At 41.6% G+C, this 26,593-nt stretch overlaps 1 protein-coding gene across 4 annotated transcripts in view; it reads left to right on the top strand.

The window, feature by feature from the left end:
- The window catches only part of ASB7 (ankyrin repeat and SOCS box containing 7), a 41,289-nt gene that overhangs the window by 5,270 nt on the left and 9,426 nt on the right, over positions 1-26,593 (top strand). For 3 of the 4 annotated variants that reach the window (XR_008446556.1, XM_054043089.1, XM_054043088.1), the window contains exons 3-5: positions 6,684-6,787; positions 10,020-10,280; positions 17,375-17,980. Coding sequence is in view for 3 of the 4 variants with exons in the window: in XM_054043089.1 (XP_053899064.1) it covers positions 10,070-10,280; positions 17,375-17,980 (817 nt within the window). In the remaining variant the exon portion in view is untranslated. The remainder of the gene's footprint in view (positions 1-6,683; positions 6,788-10,019; positions 10,281-17,374; positions 17,981-26,593) is intronic. The other variant, XM_054043090.1, reaches the window with a different exon arrangement.

Raw genomic sequence — 26,593 nt, 5'->3', positions numbered from 1 at the left:
CTTTAGTTGAAATCTTTGGATGGTGAAACAGGTTATATAAATGCTGCTTATTTTTATTCAGCATCAGCTGTGTTGTAAGTATTCTAGGAATGATTGGATATTTCAGTCTATCAAAATATTCTCTCTCTACTTGTTGATTTTCACTGAAATGTCACTTCAGCTATTTAAATGATAGAAGTCACATGTTCACGTCAGTTCCATGGGAAATTACAAGCAGCTTTAATTTGATTATGATTTCTTGGAGGCAGTTATGCCCATGAAAAATTTGTATACAAAGAATCGTCTTTTTCTTTCTTTCTTTTTTTTTTAATGAGTGGCATGTTAAAATTATGTATGTATCATGTCATGTAAATTTACGTTTGCTCAGAATTGTGCTTGACTCTTCAGGCCAAATTTTCATGTCAATTTTATCCTTGTCCCCCCCCCCCCCCTGAAGTAAATAAGAATTGCACCACTGGACCTAAGAGGAGTGTATAGGCCTTACACCGTCTGTCTAAGGATCTCAAAACACTTGGCAGACTGAGCCAGATTCACCTTACAGTCTGTCGGTTTGAACTCTCGTGGAGATTCTGAAGGAAGAGGTTGCAGCTGCACAAAACTGCTACAATCTTCCATATACAAAGGGAGCCATAAGGGCCGTTGTGGCCCTGTCAGGGAAGGGTTTATGGCCTTGGATTCCTCTCAGGTGCTTCTAATAGTGGAACTCCAGCAGCAGTTAAAGCTGCCCATTTCCTTGGCAGGAACCATGAGGTTGATTAGCAGCAGAAGCACTGCCTACCCTTCCTCTTCTCCAGCACAGGGATTTTGAGTTATGCAGGGAGATGTAATTTACCAATTCTTTCAAATCTAGCCCATCAAATAATCCTTACAAAACCTTTGTGACGTAGATAAACATATAGGTAGGTACTTCACCCACCATTGAAATGCAGCCACCTGTGGAGTGTAACAACACAACAGCTGTTTAACAGTGCGTAGCAATGCCACACAACAGCTTAAGATGGGAAGTGAAGAATACCCTAGCCCAGTGTTTCCCAAACTTGTTCTGCCACTTGTGTAGGGAAAGCCCCTGGTGGGCTGGGCCGGTTTGTTTACCTGCGGCGTCCGCAGGTTCAGCTGAATCGCGGCTCCCACTGGCCGCGGGTCGCTGCTGCAGGCCAATGGGAGCCGCTGGAAGCGGTGTGGGCTGACGGACATACTGGTTCAAGAACACAAATGATATTGTAGATGCAGAAAGACGCAATCCCTGCCTTTAATAGACTGCAGCCTAGGAAAATGAGCAACAATTGAAGGGTGATGGAGAAGTGCAAAATATACTGTCAAATATAGACACTTTTTATTGTAAATCAATTGGCATTTGAACTAGCCAATATTAGCTGGGTAATGTCTTGTAATGGGCAAGTGGGTTCTGAGGAGAGAATATTGGTCATGATTTTTTTTTTTTAAGATAATAGAGAATAAAGTGCTATTGGATATCTAACTTCAACAAGAGACAGACGGGATCTAGCGTTAATGTCTCGTGTGGACATAGCGATATCCTGTATAATAGTATACTACTCATGTTAGTGTGGTATTAAAGTGCCAGCAATAAGATGATAAGGCACAGGCCTGATGCAGAAACTTATGGCCTGGGGATGATTGCTACCTATTTTGCCATCTAGATGCACAAGACACTTCAATAACTTTTACTCTCAGATCTCATTTTCATGAACACTAACTTCCTGTAAGGGGAAAACCTAATAAGAGATGTCAGAATTTTCCACATAGCATTTGCATTTAGGTTCCTTCCTTATTTAATACAGAACACATTCATGTAGAAAATTCTCAAATTATAAGCTCTGCAACAACATTAGAGCACTCATTGGTGGATAATCAAGACAAATTTGCCAGATTTTGGTTACCATTCTATTTCTGATATAATCTGCTAGTCTGGTGAAGTATTTTAATCAACACTTGTAAATCCTTTTAATATGTGAACTTAAGTTATTGCACTCAGTAAAATCACTCTTCATTAAGTTTGCAGATCTTACTTTTGCCATATGCATCTTATTTTCCTCTGGCTAAAAAAGCTTGTTTTTTTTAGTGGAGAAAGCTGTTACCTTGCCTCTAGTCTGTGAAATCAGTGCAGTTCTAATTTATATCAGCTAATAGAAAATGTGTGGATTTTTAAAGTGAAAATCACGCAAAAACAAAAAGAGAACTAGTGGCTGATCAGTGATGCACAAACAAGTTTAGAAATGTGATCGAATTAGGTCATTGCACTGCAACTTTGAGCAGGGTCTGTGATCATCTCTCTAGTTGTGTGATGCTTTTTATGCATTGAAAGGCAAAAATATAGTGAATGATTGAGTTGTTTTTTTTCCCCCCTCAGCTACTTTTAAAATGCAAAAATTTAATCTTGCTGTGTTAAAAGTTTCTGCAACTAAATTGCACATCTCTTGTAACTATTTTGGTCCAGCTCAGTGGCACAATACAAGAAACAACAGAGCCAAGGTCTTTGTTTTATATGATCTGCTACATAGTGGAACAATTGATGCTTTTAATATGCATTTGTATTACTGTAGTGCCTAAAAGCCCTAGTCATGTGCCAGGACCCCATTGTGCTAGGCTATATACAAACACAACAAAAAGATGTCCCTGACCTGAAGAGGTTCCAATCTATGTATAAGACCAGCAACAACAGGTGGATACAGACACGTGGGGAGCACAAAAAACCAAGGAAACCGTATTGGTCAGCATGAAAGATGGTGGTCTCAGCACCAGGGCCGGTGCAAGGAAGTTTTGCGCCCTAGGCGAAACTTCCACCTTGCGCCATCCCCCTCACCCAGCTAATCCCCCCCACACACACTGTGGCAGCTAACCATGCCCACCCGCCCTTCCCACACGAGGAGCCCCGCCCACAGCAGCTAGCTCCCCCCCACCTGGGGAGCCCCCCCACTCACAGCAGCTACCCCCCCTTGCAAACCCCCCCTCCACGGCAGCTAACCCGGCCCGAGGAGCCCTCTCCGCGGCAGCTAACCCCGCTCGGGGAGCCCACCCCAGCTCTCCTCTGCTGAGCACGCCAGCGCTGCTCTAATTCTCCTCCCCTCCCAGGCGTGTGGTGCCGATTGGAGGAGACTAAGAGCGGGGGCTGTGTGCTCAGCAGAGGAGGCAGAGTGGAGGTGATCTGGGGCGGGGAGCAGTTCCCCTGTGCAACCCCTCCCCTCCCCCCCGTTACTGCGGGCGGCCCTCCCCGCGCCCCAGCTCACCTCCACTCCACCTCCTCGCCTGAGCGGGCTTTTAGGCGCCCTCAACCACTAGGCGCCCTAGGCGGCCACCTAGTTTGCCTAAGTGGTTGCACCGGCCCTGCTCAGCACACAGCAGCCTAGCCATTGGCAAACTTTTTGTAGGCATCACGGACAAAGAGCAGTTCTGAATAAGGATAACGTGTTCATTTTGCAGATGTTCATGGGGAACTCCTCCCAAACATGAGGGACAGCATGGGAGAAAGCAAGAAGGAGCTTGTTTGGAAATGTAAAAAATGGTTAATGGAGGTTGGCATCATGTGTCAGTCGGAAGGGGGAGTTAACATCTTGATAATGAATGGGGGAAATGGTCGGTAGAATGGGGATAGGCTGTGAGGGGCCTTGAAAGTGAAGACAAGTAGCTTTGTTTGATCGGATAGAGACGGGGAAGCCAGTGGAGGGATGCAAAGAGAGATATGACATTGTCAAAGTGACAGATTAGGAAAATGATCTTTCTAGCATTCTGAATGGATGAGAGCAGGGCAAGGTTGCATTTGTCCAGGCTTGAGAGAAGTATGTCACAGTAATCGAGATGTAAGATGATGAGAGCCTGGACAAAGGTTTTAGCTGGGTGAATGGCTAGAAAAGGCCATGTCTTAGAGATGTCATGCAGAAGGAATCTGTAAGATTTAGACCAGGGATCGGCAACCTTTGGCACACGGCCCGCCAGGGTAAGCCCCCTGGTGGGCCGGGCTGGTTTGTTTACCTGCTGCAAGTGCAGTTTCGGCCAATTGCGGCTCCCACTGGCCGCGGTTCGCCATCCCAGGCCAATGGGGGCTGCGGGAAGCGGTGACCAGCACCCGCGCCTCTTCCTGCAGCCCCCGTTGGCCTGGAGCGGCGAACCGCGGCCAGTGGGAGCCGCAATCGGCCAAACCTGTGAATGCGGCAGGTAAACAAACCAGCCTGGCCCGCCAGGGGGCTTACCCTGGAGGGCTGTGTGCCAAAGATTGCCAATCCCTGATTTAGACATAACTTGGATATGAGGACCTGGAGAGAGGCCAGAATTGAAAATGATTCCCAGGTTTTGGGCCAAAGTGATAGGCAGGCTGTTGGTGTTGTCTGCAGTGACTGAGAAAGGGAGGTAATGGAGAAGACTTTGAGGGGAAAATTAAGAGTTCTATTTTGGTTATGTTGAGCTTGAGCTGACAGCTAGACATCGACAAGAGGTGTCAGAGAGACAGGCTGAGATTTTAGTTTGGACTGAAAGACAAGTTTGGCGTAGACAACCTGTGAGTTGTCTGAGTAGAGATGGTGGTTGAATTCATGTTTTTGGATGAGGTTAACCAGAGAGAAGGTGTAGAGGGAGAAGAGAAGGGAACCAAGGAGCCCAGTGGGGCTGTCACAGAAATGGGGAATGAGGAGGATCCTTTGAAGGACATGCTGAAGGAGAGATTAAAGAGCCAAGAGGAGAACCAGGACTTGGCAGAGTCACAGAAGCCAAGGAAGGATGAAATTTCAAGAGGAGGAGCGTGGTCAATGGTGTTAGAAGTGGCTGACTGGAGCAAGAGGATCAGACTTTGGTGAGAGTGGTTTCAGTGGAGTGCAAGAGGCAGACGTTGGATTGGGGAGTGTCTGGGATGGAACTGGAGGAGAGGAACTCCAAACAGTGATTTGTGGACAGAGTGTTCAATGAGCTTAGATGAAAGGAAGATGGGGCAGTAGTTGGAGAGGCGGGTGGGGGTTTTTTGAGATGGGGAAAAACTAAAGCATGCTTGTATTGTGAAGGGAAAGAGCCAAAGAAGAATGAGAGGTTAGAGAAGAGTAAGCGAGGGAATGAGAGTGGGCACGAGGAAATTAGAGTGAGCACAAGGGAGTTCAGGAGCTGGGATGTGGTCATTGGAGCAAGTTGAGTTAGAGGAAGTGAGCAGATGATAAACCTTCTGCATCTGTGACAGGGAAGAAAGAGGAGAGAGTTGTAGGAGAAGGGAAGGCAGGATGAGCAGATGGGAAAAGTCTCATATTTTGTCAACTTTCTGTTGGAAGAAATTTTCAAGAGAGAAGTGGAGGCAGGAGAAGGGAAGGTTTTGAGTGAGGAAAAGGTGTCTAGTATTGTGGGCATGGGATTCACTGAGTTGGAGAAATAGAGTTGTTAGCTCGGAAGATGGCAGAACTGAAAGAGAAGAGAATGAATTTTTAGTGGAATTTGTAGCCTTGTCACAGAATTTTCATCAGAGATGCTCCACAGTAGGAGAGCAGTAGAAGAGAAGGTGGATGGTGGGGATGAGCCAGAGCTGGGGGTTGACAGGGTGGACCTTGCTATGGGAAAGAGAAACAGAAGAGTCAAGGGGTGTGAATGAAGTATGGAGAGAATTGACAACCAGATCAATGGAAGGAAGAAAGCAGAGTGCTGAGAGAAGATGAAATCTCATCAGTGTCTATGAACTGAAAGTCTCAGAAAGGCAGATTGACGGGGTATTGTGTGGGAGGGGAGGAGCTGATGGTCAGAGAGGAGAACTCAGCAATAGAGAAATCAGGGAGAGAGCAGTGCTTAATGACGTCCAAGTCAAGTGAATTGCCCTTTTAGTGAGCATATTGATCCTGTAACGCTTTCAGAAGTTGAGTTTTGGGTTTGTTTAATAAAAATATCCCCAAAGTATGTTCAGGAAAGTTTGAAGAGGCAAAGCCTTGGTTTAGTTATGATTCCAGGGATTTAGGTGTTGCAAAGGTTCCGATCAGACAAAGCATTGATATTGCACTTATGTGCTGAACCATATTAAATAATAGGCCCATGAGGCCGTGAACTGGGACAAAATGAATCTTGGGAGGGGAAGTGGGAAAGAAGATGCAGATATTGTACCTAAAAAGAATGGTTTATCCCTTAAGTCCTAACATGTAAAAACTAATTCGGCAGTGGGTAACAGTGGTAGCTAGGAGGGAGGGGCTAAATTTGTCCTCCAGTTGTTTTCAGACTCTACATCCTGTTGGGGTGGGTGCATGGAACTGTAGCAGTAGAGCCTACTTTAGCCCTTAGGCTGGATTTGCATCTGCTCATATTCCACAGCTGGGGGTGAGGAGGATTTCTTCTTCCCCTGTGGAATCACCAGGAGAGAATTCAACTTAGTTTTTCACTGTTCAATTTACTGGGGGAAGAGAGAAACTTCTACCTACACTCATACTTTTCAAAAAAAATTCGCTATTGTTTTCTTCCCCTCCACCAGGACAAAAATACCCTGGAAGACTGACTGATGGTGAATCAAAGTGAACTCCAACCTGGGCAACCAACAGACTATCTGTCATAACAGATAGACATCTTATAAGAACTGACCTGACACTTGGTACCTCTTTTAGCATAACAGCATTATGATGACATGAGGTTACAAACCAGGTGCAATGTAAAAGCAGACAGACCCTTTCTGTTTAATCTATTTTTGTATCTAACAAGAATATATTATTCTTTTGAAGGGGTAGCAGCTTGTTTGAAATGTTATATGGGCACACAAGATTATGTATAACGAGGAACATGAAGAGTAAAACACACATCAAAAACAGCGCCAGCTTCCTGTAAGGTAATATTTCAGGAATGGATTGAATTCATCCATGCTGTACTTGCAAATCAATTAATTTGTTTTGCCATCTGTTTGCATGATGCTGTACAAATCATGGCAAGTGGGAATTTCCAGGTACATCTTATGTCCCTTTCTTGCCGCTTTTACTTGCATGAAGAAAGCCAATTTGTGGTAATCCACCCACATACAATTCTGTTATAAGGGAGATTAACTATAACTGCAAATATTAAATATTAAATGCCAAATGGCTCAAGGCTTCCATTAGCCCTCTCTCCCACTGCAAAGTTTGATACCCTAAACAAGGATTTTGAAAGAACTTTTGAAGTTAAAATGAAAGTAGTTTCCAAATTGGTGTGTTTACAGCTGTCCTGAAACATCAAAATGTTTATTACTCTAACATGGCATACTCTGAGTTTCAGTACTGGTTGAGGGGGTGAAATGCAAGTGTAAAGGCTCTACAAGTAGTAAAAGAAGCTGCCAATGATTTAATTTGTCTTTCTACCCTGCATGTGTTTGGTCTAGCTAAACTGAATAATACCCGCTGGCTGCAAGCAGTGTGTGGGGCCAGTGCCAGCTTTTTATAACACTGCATTACAAATATTCCCACCAGCTGAGACTCCAGTAGCATGATAAGGATCTCTACTTCTTATCCAGCTGCCTTAAAAGATATTTGGAAACTTAGTGCTGATTCCTTAAAGAGAGGTTCCCATTTCTTTCCTCCCCTTCTCTCCCAAAGTACCTGTCTCTGTAGTGTTTGAGTGACTAGCATGGTACTCCTCTATCTTGGGATAATGTGACCTAAAAGTGCTGCTCCTCTGCCAAGAGATACTGTAGAAATGGTGATGTATGATGCCATTTTGGTGATTTCCATAACATACATCCTCATTTTGAGTAACGAGTTTTAATAACTTCCAGTTTTGCAAATTCAAACTCAGATCAGAGCGCCAAGCTGCATGTTTTCTCTCCCCCCCCCCCCCCTCCGCGGCTCATGAAAAACCTTGAGTGGTGATATGCTAGTCAGTTTCTTCAGTAGACTTGCACAAATGTAATGAAGGGAAGAATTTGGCCCTGCAGTTCAATCTTCATTAACACTACTGTTGATATGTGATCCAGGGCAGAATCCAGTTCTCTCTCTGGGAGGTGACTTGGCTCTGAAGTGCTAAGTGGAGTTTAAAAAAATAAAAGGGGAAAAAAATGGCTTGGAACCTGATCTAAAGCCCAATGGAAAGACTTCCATTGACTTCAGTGGACTTTGGATAAGGCCCTTTGTCACCAGATTAAGCAGATTTGATTCTGAATACGTGCCAGGAGCAGAGTAAGCAGGTGGTGTTTTTTCATAACCACTCTTCTTACCATAAGCACAGACAATATAGTACGTACTACTAAACACCTGCTTTTTTAAAGTGGGGGAGTTGAGACAGAAAAAAAGGAAGAACTGGAAGAAGGAAATAAAGTAATCATGGTAGAATAGAGGATGGGAAACATGGCAGAGACATTACAGGGATGTGAGAGGAAAGACTATCAAACCTAATAGCCCCAAATCCCAGCATTCTTTGATTCAAAACCTCCTTTCATGTGCTCTTGCCCCACTTCCCAACTATATTCTCATCCTACTTGTTCTCCAGAAAAAGCTTTTAAAAATTCTTAACTGCATTCTACTCCCGTTCCATGGGTCGGTTACTTTATGCTTGAAATCCTACTGTTTTAAGAAATTGGGAATTAATTTGTAGCTTTTAACTCTTCACCATAGTGAGCTTATGTTATTAACGCCTTTAATTGAAAACATCTGTTACTCTATGCTCAGCACATTAAAGGAAACTAGTATAAGCAGTTCTTAAATACTTGAGCTCTGGTATCCTCTTTAGTGACCAGTATTATCCCAGGGGAGCATTTTCAAATGGGAGGGAAATATCCAACATGTTCCCTCTTTAAAAACACTTGAAAATTCTTATATATTCTTAAATAATGCCACAGTAGAAGAAATCATAAGCAAACTCAGAAAGTAGCTTCCTTCGAACAGCTTTTGTGTGAACTTTTTAGTTAATCATATGCCTATCAAAATAGCAACATACCTGTTATTTCTAAATCCCATCTGTATCTAGGCGGCTACTTGTAACTTCTGAGTACATCTCATATACTCTCTTTCCACATTCTTTGCTACAGATAGTTCTGTAGGCAGCCTGCACATTAGCAATAACTTCTTGTAACAGACATAATCTTACTGAGAAAAGACTAAATATCAAGGCCCTTGTATAGAAAGCATGGCAATGTTTGACATTCTCACTTTTCTCTCAACTGTATTTATATCTGGAATAGTAGAAAATGGGTGGCCAATGAGAGTACAGGAAACTCATTGAGAGAATTATCTCTTAAATGTCCTATAAGCAGCTTTAAGCCCTTTATTGGAGTTTTAATAATTTATTTCAACGGGTATACTAACAGTAGTTCTGTGTTCATGATCTTTCATAATCTTACCTTTATATCGAACCCTCACAATAGGAAGGTTCTTTACAGATTTTAGTTAATAATAAGGATTTCACAATTTAAAATCAACAGATTCCTGGCCCTAATCAGGAATTAATGTAATGCTTACATATATTGTTTAAGTACTGCACAGTCATCCTAACATTCCTGTTAGGTAGGTCACATGAGAAGATAAAATAAATCAAATGATGTGTTCATTTATGTAAACTTGTAGATCTTGTAGGTAACACACACATCTCTAAGTGGGGGAAAAAAAGGCAAAAAGACCTAGTAGATTATCTTGTCTGTTTCTCTGCCAATGCCATAAAGTACTTAATATGTTCTACTACTTTAGGTATAGTTAGCATGATATCTCCAGAATTGCAAGCATTGACCATCGCGTGAAGTTTAGTCATTAAGAGAGGTTTTTTTTTAAACCTCCCTCATTGTTGATTATTCACTCTTATACACTGCCATTGCAGTAAAAAGAACTTTGTACAATGTTAAAAGCATCCCAAAATGTATAAGTATCCCTTTCTGTTGGGATGAAAAAATTAGAAACCCTACAGCTATCTCTCTTCCCTAGTCTTTGTGTCTGACTGCCTTTGATCCTGTGATTATAATGATCTTAGTTTGAGTGTGTACTACAAGAATTGTTGCCTGGTGTCATTTTTAACAAGTGTTCTTTACTTTTTTTTTTTTTTTTTTTTAGGTATCTTCTCTTTTTCAATCCCTGTTCTAATTTATGTATGCTCTATGTTGATTAAAGGTGACTAGTGTGACTGCATGACACTTTTGTAAGAAGCAGACTCAGCTAGGATGTTACACCATCACTGTCGGAGGAACCCTGAACTACAGGAAGAGTTGCAGATTCAGGCTGCAGTAGCTGCTGGGGATGTTCACACCGTGCGCAAGATGTTGGAACAGGGCTATTCTCCAAATGGTCGAGATGCCAATGGCTGGACCTTGCTTCATTTCTCTGCAGCAAGAGGGAAAGAGAGATGTGTTCGTGTATTTCTTGAACACGGAGGTGAGTTGCACAGAAATAAAAGGTCTTGGGTTCCATTCAAAAGTCTTCCATTTCCAGATTGGTATCAGATTATTTCTGAAGTAACTTTCTTGTTTCCCTCATTTGTTTCTTGGGAGTGGTGCTTTGTTTCTGTCTCCACTCTACTTGTTTTGGATGTTGTCTCCATGAATGAGCTGGCAAAGTATCTAGCCTTTTATATTAGTTCTCAAAATTGCCAGGGAGCAATTATCAAAATGAATAAGCAGTTATAAAAGTAGGTGAGTAGGGAAGAGCTAGATAGAAAGTAAGAGAGAATTTACGGCACCTTTTGTAGGCCTTGTCTGCACTACAGGGGAGATGTGCTCTTAATTTGAGTTAGCAAACTGTAGATAAAATCCTAGTAAGTGCTGAACACAAGGCAGTTTGTCGTTCTAACTTGAGCCAGTAGGTCATGTTAAAGACTAGGCTTTCCCATAGACTTTAACTTGATCTTCGAATAACTCATGTGAAAATTATAAACTGCCTCGTCTTCACTAGGATTTTACCTCAAGTTAGCTAATTTGAGTTACGCATGCTCCTTTTTTCAGAGTGAAGACAAGGCCATATTTGTAACTATTGATTTGAAAGGGTAAAACATCAAAGACAAGCAATTGGTTAGCATAGTACCGTATAAACTTGTTCATAAGCCAAATTTTTTAGTAAAAAAGGGAAGCGCCAGAGAAGGGGGTCGGCTTATGAATGGGTATAGAGAGAGAGGTGGGACACAGCCCCTCCCCCCAGCAGAGGGAGCAAGGAGAGGCAGCATAGCCAGAAGGGAAGAGGCGGGGCCTGAGGCTCCGCTTCTGGCCATGCTGCTCTCCCCGCAGCCTCCGAAGCAGTTGCAGCTCCAGGGCTGGCAGGCTGCTGGCAGGCTGCAGCCATGCCGCTCGGCCCCGCCCCCTGGAGCAGGCTGTGGCCACGCCACCTGGCCCAGCCCGCTGGAACATGCTGCGGCCACGCCGCCTGGTCTGGCCCGCCGGAGCAGACTGCAGCCGCGCTGCCCAGCCTGTCGGAGCAGCTCCAGCCAGGTCAGAGACATCCTCCCCAGATAAGGTGGGAAGGGATAGGATGGGGATTGGGGGTCTCGGGCTAGGGGTGGGGTCGTGGGGGGGTGGTCACAGGGGTTACTCCCCTGACTCCCAGCTTCCCCCCCAAAAAAATTTCCCCACCAGTTGCTGTCCTAGCCCGTCAGGGTAAGCAGCTGGCGTGTCAAGACACCTTGTTTACTTAGGTTTACCTCCATGCCTGCGGACTCTCGAGGTAAATAAACCAATAAACCTGGGAGCCAAAGTTTGCTGACCCCTGAATTATAGGGTCGGCTTATGAACAGGTTATAAAATTTTTCCATTTTTACTTATCCATCTTGTGGGGGGGGGGTTGGCTTATAAACGAACCGGTTTATGATCGAGTATATACGGTGTAAGAGAGAATCAATAGAAGTAAAGTTTAAGGTAAATATCACTCCTAATGACTTTTGTCAAAATATGGAAGCCTTTTAAGGAAGCACTTTTTCTTGAGTCACTTAAAGGTAGTTGAGGCAAAGCACATCACTAATAATAGAGCAAATGTACATAGTACTTAGGACAGAAAGCACTCCTTACTTTTAGTCTTTTACCAAAACTCCTAGACTTTAGAGGTCAGTGGATTGAACTTGTTGTCCTTGCACTGAACAACGTACAGGGTGGGAGAGATGGGCGTGCCACATCCCCAGTCAGAGCGCTGCCCCATTAAACTTTCTCTCTGGCATAGAAGGGCTAGATGGAACTCCTGAACTCCCTAACACTGTTCATAAATCAGACAGTTTGCTAAATTTTTACTATCTTCCCATCCCATAGAAACTCACATGAACCATCTGATTGATTTAATAAAAACTACTCACATGAGTAACAGTGAATGAGATCAGGCCCCTAGTTTGTGTTGCATTATTTGACACATACATATATATTACATATAAAAACTACATTTAAAAGAATGTTGTTTAGGTTGCAAAGTAAAGCAATTTAAAATTAGAAAATGCCACACTTAGGAGTCAGAATTGAAGTTGCACGGGCAACCCTCAATCTGGCATTTCCCAGTTTTCAAGTACTTGATTTGAGATATATAAAAATCTTCGCAATCTTATAAATTTGACTTTCTTTCCAGATTTACAAGCTCTGTAAACGTGTCTTTTCATTTTCAGTACATCTCCTTATAACAATTTTCCTACAAATGCTACTGACTGGCTGCTATTTTCCCCTTTTCATTTATTGCTTTTAATAAGCCAGGTGAGAATTATCTGTAATGAAATAGCCTAGTGCTGGCAGCAATGTAGAATGCAGTCGGAGGAATTGGAAAGTTGAGTAACTAGGCACCTGAAGCGGAAGAGACTCTAACCGTGTGGGAGTTGGTCATCTAGAAGTAGATTGACCATTGTATCAGCTAGTAAACCATCCAGCTCGTCAGATTGTTAGTTGTATATAGAGTGAATTGTATGTTAGTGTTTTCCTTTATTCATGCCAATCCTTTGGCCGAGACACAAGGATGAAACCAGCAGAAGGAGCAACCAAATGCAAAGAGCAGATCAGCAGAGTTGCAAGGTATTTCTTAGCAATTTGATGGTATGGTAGAGCAGTGGAGAGACTTAGTCTGCAAGGAGAGTGGAGAAAGTATAGCTCACAGACCGTTTGGATTCCTCAGAGGTGTGGGTCTTCCAACAGCTCTTTTTCAGTATAATGAAAACATGATGACAAATGGAATCTGCAAGAGCAATCCAAGCAGCAAGGAGCAGTGGTTCCACTGGAGCAGAACAGGAAAGTGAGAGGGGCAGAATGGTTCACAGAATCATAGAAAATTAGAGAAGTCATCTGATCCAGCCAGTGCAAAATTTTTCCCTCTGGTATATTTGTGCTTTCCAAATTTCATGCTAAGCCATCTTGTGTGTGCAGTAAATTAGGGGAAGAATTATGCTGTGCTAATGCACAACCCTCTGAATCCTAGCCAGCTAGGATCTTTAGGGTGCATAGCAGTTAGCTCTCTTATGTGTTTTATATCCCAGTAATACACTAGGCGAGTAAAGACATTGTTTCGTTATGTGTTCCAAAGTAATGGTGATAAGACTCATTGAAACCAAAAGGAATTTGTTGAGAAAACTGCTGAAAATCCAGAGTAGCAAGTGACCTAAAGGAGTTTCTATTCTATGAAAATTTGACTACACCATATCTAAATCTAGTAATTCCTTACAGAATCTAGGAGAAACTAGAAGGTGTGAAATACTGTTTACCTAGATTGATGTATCTTAGTGGAACAAGATTAGTGCATTTCTTGAACCTTCCTTGTTGCCAGTATTGCCTTAGGAAATCCTATGCAGGCAGCACTGTGATGAGTATTTCTGAATCTTGTGGCTAGGGGTAAGTCTCTGGAAGGAAGCAAGCCTGGAATAACAGGAGTACACATAACTACCCGTCGACGTAGCTACCACCTCTCATGCAGGTGGAATAACTATGCCAACCGGATAAGCTCTTCTGTCGGCATAGTAGCATTTTCACTGAAGCCACACAGCACCACTGCAGCATTTTAAGTGTAGACCTGCTCTTAGTAACAGTCCTGGGACTTTTTGGTGGGGGAATGAAGGGGAAAGAGGAAACACATCACAACGGGTCTTCAAACAGATTCTTTCCAGATTTATGACCAGTTGCCTTACAACAGAACTCGCCCTCCAGAGTTGGACAGTTTCTTAAGAGAACAGTGCAAAGAGAGGAACCTAGAATGAACAGGGTTATACATTTGACTTCAATTTCACAATGTTAATTTTATTGTGGGATGGTAGGAATGGAAAAAACCTTAGTGAGTGCTTTTGATCCTCCCAATGGGCAGCTCATAATAGTTTGTCCACAAGATGGCAGCAAAGCACTTTCTTAACAATAATGGGCAGTCTTTTCGGTTTGTTTGTTTTTAATGATCTGACTACTTAATTGAGTAGAAAATTGGTACCAGTGGTCCAGTAAAAACCCATAATATTAACGGGAATTAAAATATCATTACCATATGGTGCTGTCCATCGTATTGGCTTTCATAAAGCTTAAGTCATGTGGCTTGTTTACACAATTGATTGGATTCCTTCACTTTTTCCAGTGATATCTCTTACATAGTTTGCTACTTCTTGGTTGGCCTTTATATAATTAGGAGTAATTTAATTGGATTGGAGGTAGAGGGGGAAGAAACACTTACAAAAGGGTGGCCTTGTTTGAGAGGCAATGGTGTTAATTCAAAAACGCTGCTAGTGCTAATTTAGGTGAGTCTAGAAATAGAGATAGAATAGACTTATTACATTACTGTAACAGGTACACCATAACCTGTTAGGTTTTTAAGCAGGTGGCTTGATGGATAGAATGGATCGGATAGAATGGATCAAACAGAATGGAGTGGGAATGATTTGAGAGAGGATCTGGAACAGTGGTTCTCAAACTAGGGCCGCTGCTTGTTCAGGGAAAGCCCCTGGCGGGCCGGGCCGGTTTGTTTACCTGCTGCATTGCAGGTTTGGACAATCATGGCTCCCACTGGCCGCGGTTCAGCATATCCCTCAGCCTGCGCTGCTTCCTGCAGCCCCCATTGGCCTGGAGCGGCGAACCATGGCCAGTGGGAGCTGCGATTGGCCGAACCTGCGGATGCAGCAGGTAAACAAATTGGCCCGGCCCGTCAGGGGCTTTCCTGAACAAGCGGCGGACTGGCTTTGAGAACCACTGACCTAGAATATTGTCTGAGCAGTCTGAAGCTAGGAAGTCTAGGAGCAGCTGATCCAGGGAAGAATATTTTTTCAGCTGATCATTGATATTTTTAATATCTTTGTTTTTTTGACTCTGCAGTGGTGTGGACTCTATTTTAGAGCAGGTTGGGAAAGATACCAGTTGCTTCCTGCCAAAACAGGACTGCTCACTGCAGTTATCTTTGACCAGTTTCATTTTTAAACTTCTCAAGTACTCAGGCTTCTGCTGCTTCTGTTGAGAGACTATTCCACTGTCTTATACAGCTGACTAAGGAATTTTGTCCTGATACATAATCTAAACTTGTCCTTAATTTCATCTCATTATGTCAAGTTACCCCCTTTACTTACCTCAGGCAATAATACTTCCCGTTCCTTAATACCCTTTGTGGATTGTTCCCCGCACTGCTCCGTTTTTAATTGCTTAGCCATGCTATGCTTATTTGGCTCTCTTAATCTTTCCTGTTTTTATATTTTAAAAAAAAAAAAAAAAAAAAACCTCTCAAGCTCCTTCATCACTTTTGTTGCTCTCCTCTGAATTCTGTCTTAATTGTCAGTATTTCTGGTGAGGTGATGTCCATAACTGATTCCAGGTGTGGGCACTTGAGACCCATATAAAGCAGAACTTTTTCTTCTCCATTCTGTGACTGGATTCCTCTGTATATTTAACCCAGCATTACATTGACCTAACTTGCTGCCATATCATTTTGCAAACTCCACTTGTACCTTCACAGTAGGTTGGAATTTGAGATTGGGCTTGTTATCTTACTCCCCGTGCTGCTAAGGATGAGGAACACACAGTTGCCCGTGTGTGTGGGTGGGTGTGTGGTAGGGGATGAGGGAACCCGTGTGTTTATCCCGAGCAACACATACAACACCCAACATTGGAAGAGGTGTTGACAGCCTCCAGAGGGAGCTGTGTTCTGTCCTCTGACCTTCTGGAAGAAAGGTCACTCCATCATACTCCTGTCTGCACCCCTTCTTCTTCAAACACTGTTTGGATGGGGAAAATGCAATGAGTGAAGTGTCAGAATGCAGCAATGTGGCTGTCAGGATTTTGCACAGTAGAAATGCATAATGTGATGGTGTCAAATGAAGGCTGGTCTTCCCTGTGGACAGCACCTCTCTTTATAAGCCAGGAGACTTGGGTTAGGAAATGGACTCAGGTTTCCAAGCTGTAGTCTGGTAGAAGTTGAGCACATTATGAAGTGATGCACATAGGTGAAGGCGGAGGGAGATTACCCTTTGCAGTCTTGCCAGCTGGGTAAGAATGGTAGTGGGACAGGCTCCATAGTCCAGTTAGCTGGCTAAAAGTAAGATGTTAAGTGCATGTGAGGAAAGACTTGTGAAAAATCATTTGGGGTGCAAGGGATGTGTCTCTGTGTCCAGGAGTGAGGAGTGGAATTAGGTAACTTGGTCTGGTTGATTTATTTTCTCTCTTTTATTTTTATAATATATGAGAGCACATGTACGCTATCTGAATTTATGTGCCGTTGGTGGTGGTGCGATGGGGAGGAACGGGACTGTCCAATCACTTGCAAATTTAGCACTGCCATATCTCCTGATTTTTTTTTTCTCCCCATAAGGGGATGCTTACATTCTTGTAAAATCTTAAATTTTTGTAAAACTATAAATTAAGAACAGACTTCTCATCTTATAAAAACAGACTTTTATCAAGATGATCTGAAATAACATATATCTTACATGCTTTGGAAATCCTACAGACCGCAGAGAAACTTTTTACCTAATACAGTATTACACCCTAAAAACAACACCATCTTGCCAGACCACAAAACATCTGTAATTTGGGACAGCAGATGTTGCTACACATGCTTCTTTTTAAGACCAAGAAGCAGCACAAGGGAAAATAAAACAGAGAGAAAGAAGCATGACATTACAGAGCTGGAAAGGAACTGGGTGGACAAAGAAGTTTGAGCAATTAGCTTAAAAGTGCTAGAACTATGCATGTGTTTAAACAGAACTTCATTTTTTTTTCTTGTTGATTACCTTTATTAAACGAAATAAATCATTTGACTCTTCCTTAAAATAGAACTTAGGCCCAGATTTTTAAATGTATCTAGGTGTTGCTGCACTCAACATTGCAACACCTAACTGATTTAGGAGTCTAAATCTCATTTTCAAAAGGGATTTAGGCAATTTTGGTTCCTAAGTGAAGTAATGCCTACGTGCTTTTAAAAATCTGGAACATAGTCTATTAAAGCAAGAAGTAGTTTGAAGCATGTCAAACTATTTCAAGATTTGCTTGAAGAGTAACATTCTGCCACTTGATTTTATTTGTACTCTAACTTTTTTCCTTTGTTTTGTATTTTAACTTTAGCTGATCCCACAGTTAAGGACTTAATTGGAGGCTTCACCGCTCTGCATTATGCTGCCATGCATGGCCGGGCAAGGATTGCACGCTTGATGTTGGAATCAGAATATAGAAGTGACATTATCAATGCAAAAAGCAATGATGGTTGGACTCCCCTCCATGTAGCAGCCCACTATGGCAGAGACTCATTTGTCAGACTCCTGCTGGAGTTCAAGGCTGAGGTTGATCCGCTCAGTGATAAAGGTACTACACCGCTTCAGTTAGCCATTATCCGAGAGAGGTCAAGCTGCGTGAAAATCCTTCTGGATCACAATGCCAACATCGACATTCAAAATGGTTTCCTGTTACGATACGCTGTGATCAAAAGCAATCACTCTTACTGCCGAATGTTTCTTCAGAGAGGGGCGGATACAAACTTGGGCCGCTTAGAAGATGGACAGACACCATTACACTTGTCTGCTCTTAGAGATGATGTGCTTTGTGCACAAATGTTATATAATTACGGAGCAGACACTAACACAAGGAACTATGAAGGACAGACCCCATTGGCTGTTTCAATAAGTATTTCTGGAAGTAGCCGACCCTGTCTGGATTTCTTACAAGAAGTAACAAGTATGTATGTAAGAAAAGTTAATCAAAGCACACAGTGTCCTTTTTTGGGTTTAACCTCAGGAAAATATTTAATCCTAGCATCTAATTTCTAAATGCTAGTTAAATGCATTAGAACGTTCCTGGTGGTGATAGTGGGGGAAGCTCATTTACTGTCCTTCTCAGGAAAGGAGCTAACACTAAGGACACCATATTTAAATGAACTTTGTTTAATTTATTTATATTTAGAGAGAGAGAGTCTGGAAGTGTTCATCAAAAGATCTGTATGTGGCTATAAAATCCAGCTTTATTAGAACTGGCCTTAAGTGCAAGCATACCGTGGCTTCTTAGGATCCTTTGCTTGTTTGACATCCTGCAAAAACTCTGCAGCTCACTGTCTCATCTGGCATTAGGACCAGAGCAGGAGGAATTTTTCTGTGTGTGGTGGTTTTTGGTTTTTGGTTTTTCCTTCCCCCCTTCTCTTCCCACACCCCTTCCCTAGACAGCAACATGAGCCTAGTTATTTTCTTCTGCCTGTACCTGTTCGATATCTGGGAACACTAGACTTACTGAGCTACCCTCTCAGTTTTAAAAAGTTTTTGATTTTTGACTACATTATGCAAGATGTTAGAAATGGAGTGACCTATTTAAAAATTTCCTTCATAAGGAGGATGCTGCCACTGAAAATGTTCAGGGTACAGAACTGCATTGCTAATAAGGTAACAAGGTATAATCCAGGCTTCTTATTATTAAGAGGGCCTGACTACTTCTCATGTGCCCAGGATCAAAGTAGTATAGGACAGTTGGTGTGTGGCTTTTTAAAGCTTCTCTTACTTTTGCATGTTGCATTTTCAAACAATGAAAGTTCATGACCACATGCAGTATAGGCGCTAGAGAGAAACTGAATTTTTAATCACTGAATCAGATGAAATTTAGCAATTGTAGATACACGTAAGCATTCAGAATCAGACTTCTAATTGTATGTATGACTTGTATTACTGTGTTCACTAAAGACCTATAGATCATATATATCTGAAAGCTTGATATATACAGTATTTGGATGGGTGAAGGTTGGATAATAGGAAAAACAAGGGGAGGAAAGACTTTAATTTCATTGAACTTTTTCTGTCGAGAATAGAATTCTACCCCCTTTGTTGCCTGTCTTTGGAAACGTTTCTCACCATTTTAGTTGTACTGTTGGAGTTATTTATGGACAAAATAATATCCAATCTTCTAATTTTCCATAGTCTTAGTAGACTATAACGGTAAGACTGAAGCATATTCTAATCCTTTGAAGTGTGTCCCTAATATCTGAAGCTTCATCAAAAAAGCTGCAAACTTAAATAACTTGTTTGTAGGTTGCAGATTCTGCAGTGGAATTGCTAGCTTCTAACAATTTAGCATTAATGACGTCTAAATAAAGAAGTTAGAAGTAATTCCAAAGCTTTTAGATGCCCAGAAACTCTAAAAGTATCCTTATAGCTATAAGAAGTAGCAGTTGTCTTTAATACATGCACACAAATAGTTAAGAAACCAAAGACTTAGAATACTGTTCCATCTGCAGTGGACATTCATTCATTTGTGTGTACAAAAATAACACTTATGTACTGCTATAGATTTTCAAAGTACTTTAAAACATTTCATTTAAAATTAGTGTCTCTTCTTTACACAATACTGTTATCATTGTTCTGAAGGGCTAAGCACATATATATACATATATGTATTTATTTAAAAAAAAAAAAAAAAGTAGTTCTAATAAGCCAAATGGGGTTGAAGCTTGTGGAAACTGGGGTGGGAATTACGGGAAGTGGAGCTTCTTAATGGGGATGGATGTAAAGAGACTAGTAGAGTTCTGATTGTATTCTGGAGAGGGCTTCCTGTTGGTTGTTTTTTTTTCCCCCTTGGCTTCAACAGAACCTGAGAGATTTATAAATGGTCTTGATATGTCTGCTTGGGGTGGGTGCAGGTGTTTTTTCTCGCATCCTTCTACCCCATCTCAGCAGCACTTCATCAGTGGCTGCTTTAGGATATCTGCGAGAGTTGTGCCGCTATATAAACTAGAATTACGAAGGTTTAAAATGGAAGAGAAAGTAGGATTGGTTGCAAGATCTCTGGTTACTCAGCCTCTGTTGTGTTAGGCAACGGGAAACAAGGCAGGACTAAATCAGTTGCAAGATGGAGACTGAGTTTGAAATCTCTCAGTCTCACTGGCCATCTCCTGATTCTGCTCTTGTGGGAGGAGGGTAGTGTGACAATGACCTCCAGAGGTAGTTACAGCCATCTTTGAATTGGTCGTGAATGAGGCTCCTAAATTTGCATTTGTAGTGATTAATCCTGGTAGGAAGACATTATAGGATGTTTGTTAGCACTGCAGTTGGGCATTTGGTTGAACATAAACTAAGAAGTGTGACTGTGCTGATTGCATTTTACTTCCAAAGGTGGTCTCCGACTCAAAAATTAATCTGATAGCGTGTCCATCTATTGAGAGTCCAGGGAAGGTGTTACTTTGGATTTAGCAGAGGTTGCCCTGTTTCATGGCAGAATCCCTAATTGAGAGCTGAGCTGATTGACAATGAAGTCACCCAGAGTAATGTGGGTAATTCATCTGGGTTAACTCAGGTATTGCTGTGTCACCACACATAGCTGGCCATACTCTTGAACTGTTTTTTGCTTTAGCTTTGGAAGTGGGCAGAATGGAGGTTGGACCTATCCAGGACCACGTCTTCCTTTGTTTTGAGCTCAGGATACACATCTCTTGAGTCAAAGGGCCTTTTTTAAACATCTTTTGACTTCCTACTTCTGAGACAGATTTTGGGGGGTGGCATTTTGCCGCCCTCGGCGGAAGTTCAGCGGCGGGGGGTCCTTCCGCTCTGGATCTTCGGCAGAAATTCGGCGGCAGGTCCTTCACTCGCTCTGGGACCCACCGCTGAAGTGCCCCGAAGACGCGGAGCAGAAGGACCCCCGCCGCTGAAGACCCCATGCCCCCTGAATGCTCAGAGGAGCACGCTGCCGCCTAGGGCAGCAAAAACCCTGGCGCCGCTCCTGTATGGGGAGATAGAAAGAGTAACCTAAATAATCTATCCAGAAGCCTGTGAAGCCGCATAAGATTGGGTCCCTAATCCATGAACCATTGGAACTCATTTACAAAACTTTTCTTAAATATTATATGAATATATTGTCTCATACTATAGAATTAGAATTTATAATCCCTCTTCCATGATGAGATATCTTTAAGCTATAATGTATCTTTAGATGAAATGCTTTTTGAGGAAAAAACTTATCCAAGAAATCCGATTTTTTTCTTTAAATTGTTGGTTTTTATCCACCCTGCTTTGCTGGCTCTTGTGGGCTTGTTGCATTGAACTTTTCCCCCCTAAACTGGTGTCAAAACACTGGTACCAATAGTCTTACTACAGAGAGCCTATAGCTCCCTATAATGGAGAACAGACAAGAGACCAAGTCTGTAAATACATCTCCAGTCTTAGAATTAGATCTACAAGAAAGATCTGATTTATTTTTCTACATTTCCCTGAGGAAATGTCTCTCCTGTGCTTTCCAGTGAGAGGTGGGGGTCAGACATTTAACTTCACTTTCTCTCGGGATTCCTTTACATATTGAGAGGTCAGATTAGTCTAAGCATGAAGTTGAAAGTTTTGCCTTGGGCCTGGTCCCCACTAACCCCCCACTTCGGACTAAGGTACGCAAATTCAGCTACGTTAATAACGTAGTTGAATTCGAAGTACCTTAGTCCGAACTTACCGCGGGTCCAGACGCAGCAGGGAGGCTCCCCCGTTGATGTCGCGTACTCCTCTCGCCGAGCTGGAGTACCGGCGTCAATGGCGAGCACTTCCGGGATCGATTTGTCGCGTCTTAACCAGACGCGATAAATCGATCCCAGAACATCGATTGCCTGCCGCCGGACCCTCCGGTAAGTGAAGATGTACCCTTGGTTTCCCAATCTGGAAAATAGATAATACCTGCCTAGTTAATCCTGGATTGCCATCAGATCAATGGTTTAGGTGAAATACTAATTCAGTTGTATTAAGATCAATTGTTTTATATTTTCAAAAGGACAAGTCATTAGCTTCAACAAAGGATTTCAAATTGTATGCTTTAGAAAATGTTTACAGCATTGTAGGCGTGGATGAAATTTTAAAGATAAATAGAGACCCGTACAAAGAAACTAGAGAAACTCCGTCGAGAGACAGTTTAAGTAAAACTACTTTTTTTTTCCGCTATAATTTAGGCAAATTTTAAACTTTGACTGTTTTGTGATTGTATAGTTTAAACTCCTCTGAATGTAGTAATTTCACAGTGTAAAATTCTGTTACAACCTTAATTACTCAGTATCAACACTCAAAACAAATGCAGTAATTCCTTGAAATCACCTGCTAGGAATCCATTGGAAGAAGTTCGCTAAGCTCAACGTTAATCTTCATTTATATGTGCATGGTAACATGCATGAAACTTACTGAAATTGTGAAAATCTATTGCCCCAGTAGGTGCTAGTGGTAATCTCTCACTGATAAATGGGCTCTGCTTTGAGAGCCTGGGTGTTAAGGCTATATGAATCAGTGATTTTATCATTGGCCCTGTTAAATAAATAAATAAAATCTTACACAAGTTCAATGATACTTTCCTCTTCTCACTAGTAACAACTGTTCAAAGGCCAATGTTCTTCAAACAATGTTTGGTTCTTTTATGTAGCATATTGAAGATAGATCAAATCACCTTTTCAAAGAATGGACACAACCCACCTTCTTTCAGTTGAGAAAAACAAAGGGAGTAAATTTTCAAAGCTCTCTGCAGTTTTAGCGAGTGACTGTCGTCATAATCAGAGTTGGCTGGCTAAAACTGGCACAATGCTTTGAAAATATATCCAGCAAGTCAGCTTTTAGCCAGTAACTGGGATTTTTGTTCATTTAATTCTTCTGAGTCTTTGCTATCTCAGCACAGCAGTTTGAAGATCCCTTTGTGCAAACAAAGATCTTGATATACCTATTTCTGTGTTTTAAAGTAAAGGTAACTTAGTCCATGGAACACAGAGTAGCATACAGTAAAAGGTCAGGTTTCAGAGTAGCAGCCGTGTTAGTCTGTATCCGCAAAAAGAACAGGAGTACTTGTGGCACCTTAGAGACTAACAAATTTATTAGAGCATAAGCTTTCGTGGACTACAGCCCACTTCTTCGGATGCAGCACAGAAGTGGGCTGTAGTCCACGAAAGCTTATGCTCTAATAAATTTGTTAGTCTCTAAGGTGCCACAAGTACTGTTCTTTTTTTAGTAAAAGGTCAGGTATTCAAACTGTAAGATGGTCCAATAGCACTGTTTTATAAAAGTACTTTCAGAACACTTTTCATCATTATATCATCTCCTAAATAAGAAATATGAAAGGGAACATATGTAAGCAGTATGATACTGGAGCTATTTTTGGTGAAAACACCGGCACTACATATGATTTAATAAAGACTACATAGCAGTCAAATTACTGATTATATTACAAACAAGAAGTAAATTCTGATGTGTGTAGTTCAGACTATTAAAATCCCAATGTTGTTAATCTTAAAAATATTACTACATACCTCTGTACTTCATTTCAGAGAGTTGACTGATTATTTTTACTTCCATATGCAAATTTTCAAGCCAAAGGTACCCTTCTTCGCTACATGTTTGCTATGCCAGAAATACTGAACTTTGATGAACATCTGCATGACTAATCTAAAACCCCCAACTTACTTGGAATTTTGGCTTTTAGTGCAGTTTGAAAATATGCTTATTGTAGATGTCTCATAGCAGAGGTATGGTCATCACTGATTTTAAATTAAACTGGAGCTTTTAAACTAGCTTGTATTGCATAAAGTTAAATAGGGGTAAAATGCTAGCCTTGTCCTATGGCACGAGTTACTGGGGGGGAGCGGAATCTGTTCAGTTTCATAGTGCACTATTGTACTGGTAGCCACAAACTATGCAACTGTTCCATACGAGGGGCAGGGGAAATAGTCTCAGAGTATATGATTGTTATGTTTTATATTCATACTAGGCATACGGATTTGATTTGTTTTAGACCAGCGAAATCTTCATAGTGACATTAACAATGGTACAAAACCAAATCCTGTTATGTCACTTGACTTCCCTAGTCATTTGACTATTACTACTTAGATTTGGAATTCTAGATATTGCATTTCTTAAACTGTGAGAGCAGGATCAAGCCTCTGAAATGAAGTGCAAGATTCCCATTCACTTCAGTGGGAGCTGTTTGTTAGGTGACTAGATCCTTTTTACACATTCCTGCCCCCTCTTCTGCAACATGTCAATATGTTTCTTAGGGCATGTCTTACACTAGCAGCGTGCACCACAGTGCTGCACTGTAATTCCCTTGTGTGGATGCTGTGGGCACGATCTAAAAGGTTCCTGCCCCATAGTCTGAACTGCATGACAAAGCACACCATGGGCTCCTGCAATGTGTGTATTAGCATGGCAGGTTTGTTTTCTAAGCAAGAGGGCACGTGCCTCAGGGTAGGCTCAATTCCTTAAGCTATTCTTGAATTAAAAGATGATATGCTCTTAGAATATGAGCTAGTCACTGGACAATTCATTTAAAAAAGGACGTTGGGCATTTTTTAACTATGGTATCTGATTGTTCTCTCGCAGTTGTGAAAATTTAATAATAGATTGTTCCTTTGTGCTAAACAAATCGGTTGGGAAACAAAAATAGATAATCCACTATCAGTGGTCCCCATTTTACTTTAGCCACCCACTCCCAAACAAACATAAAAATGTATTCTATATACCAAAATGTCAGTCACTGTTATGGGTTCCCTGCACCTTTTCCCTCTTTCTGGTCTCTGAGTTCATCCACCTCAAGTGTTCAGCCTTTTGCCCTTTCCTATCTCAGGGTGAAATCTCATGATTCTTCCACTCTTAGAATCGGGACCTGGGTACACTATTCCATGTTAACATTCTGCAGGTTTCAGGAACTTGTGACCAGTGATAGTGACTCACAGCCATCTTGAAACAAAATATTGTTATTTAATAGTTGGAACAAAGCAATAGCAAAAACGGATTTTATAGCAATAAGCAGCCTACGTACATATTGAGTCACATCTAATTTTTCACTTACCTTTTAGTTAAGTTAGATAAGAGGAAAGTTTATATTACAGGAACAGAACCAACGTATATTCTCCTAGCCAGTCTAGATCCTCATGTGTCTTTGGGTCTCTGTCTGTTTCCTTTTTTCAAGCTAGTTTTGGCACTCCATAAAGAGAGTGGACTAAAACTATTAAAGCTTCTCACTCTAGCATTGTCTTAAGGTTTATTAAGTCTAAGCCATCAGGTGACTATTAGAAAGGGCCTCCTCTCTTTTTCCCAGGACCTTGTCCACATGGGGAAATTGACTAGCAATAGCTCTTCCAGAATTGTTCCCCCATGGACATTCCATTCCAGAATAAAAGTGATTTTTTTATTTTGGAATAATGTCCACATGGGGAGCTATTGAAGAATGAGCTATCCCATCATTTCCACATGTAGACACGGTGGATAGGCTAAGTAAGTAGACTGTGCTAACCAGGCAGACACTTCAGGTGAAATTTTCCCCCATTTACGATATACCACTCCCCATGATAGTGACTGATCCACATAGAGAAATAATAGTTATTAAACAGCCCCCCATTGTCACGTTGTTGTTAAAATATTCTGTATTGTATCTCCTTTTGCATCTTTGCTGATTACAAAGGTATGTGTTTACATTCTGATCTCGGTGCCTTGGATCACTGGGAACAAACTGTCCCAAATACTGGATTGTGGTACTGATGATTACATCAAAATTTAGGCAGAGACTGGATAGATAAGAGACAACTTCTGCTTATACACTCCTTCAGAAACAACGGGGAGGGAGATTTAAAATTTCCAGTGTGCCAATATAGTGCAGACCATTGCTTTCTTGCCACCTGATTGATTTGTGGCTACATTGACTTGGCACTAGGTGGACAGAGATTGTGCATTCCAAGGACAGTGCACATATTCTGGAAGGAAGACAGGCAGGTCCTGTTAGCTGAGTAAGAACATCACTGACTATGAGAGAGGACTATGTTATTATTAGCTTTGCAAATATCCTTTTTCTAGAGCCCTCAGTGTTTCCATTTCTACAGCCCTTTCCCATATATTTTGAGGAGAAGAAAGTTGGCTGGTTTATCATGGGCAGGAATGTTTTGAAAATAGACTACTGCAGCATTTTAAAGATGAAAGTTGGGAACCTCTGCTCTGTATTTTCAAAGACCTTTAAAGTTCACTGTTAACCTTGTCCCTTCCAACTCTGACAACTAGTGCATAGAGATGCTAGAGAAATATTTATAAGTTTTTCTTTAAAACTGGGGCGCCTCAGTTTATATTATGTAAAAAAGTGTCTGATGTCAAAGTACTGTAGAATGTATTGAACTACACTCTGCACTCCCAACTTCAGGAGCCAACCCTCTAAGTCCCTAGTTGGTTATTTTGGAAGCAGCTCACTCATGCTTGAGATGTAACAATATCGTCAACTAAAATTGTAGAATTTTTTATTCATTTATTTATTTTTAAAAGAAGGTTGGGGAGTGACTGGAAATTGAGGGTAAAATGGGAGGAATGTGTTGTATTCAAAATT

The sequence above is a fragment of the Malaclemys terrapin genome, chromosome 10, assembly GCF_027887155.1.
Source record: "Malaclemys terrapin pileata isolate rMalTer1 chromosome 10, rMalTer1.hap1, whole genome shotgun sequence".
Lineage (NCBI taxonomy): Eukaryota > Metazoa > Chordata > Testudines > Emydidae > Malaclemys > Malaclemys terrapin.
The sequence above is the reverse complement of the archived record's forward strand: the minus strand, read 5'-3'. Positions and strand labels throughout refer to the sequence as shown.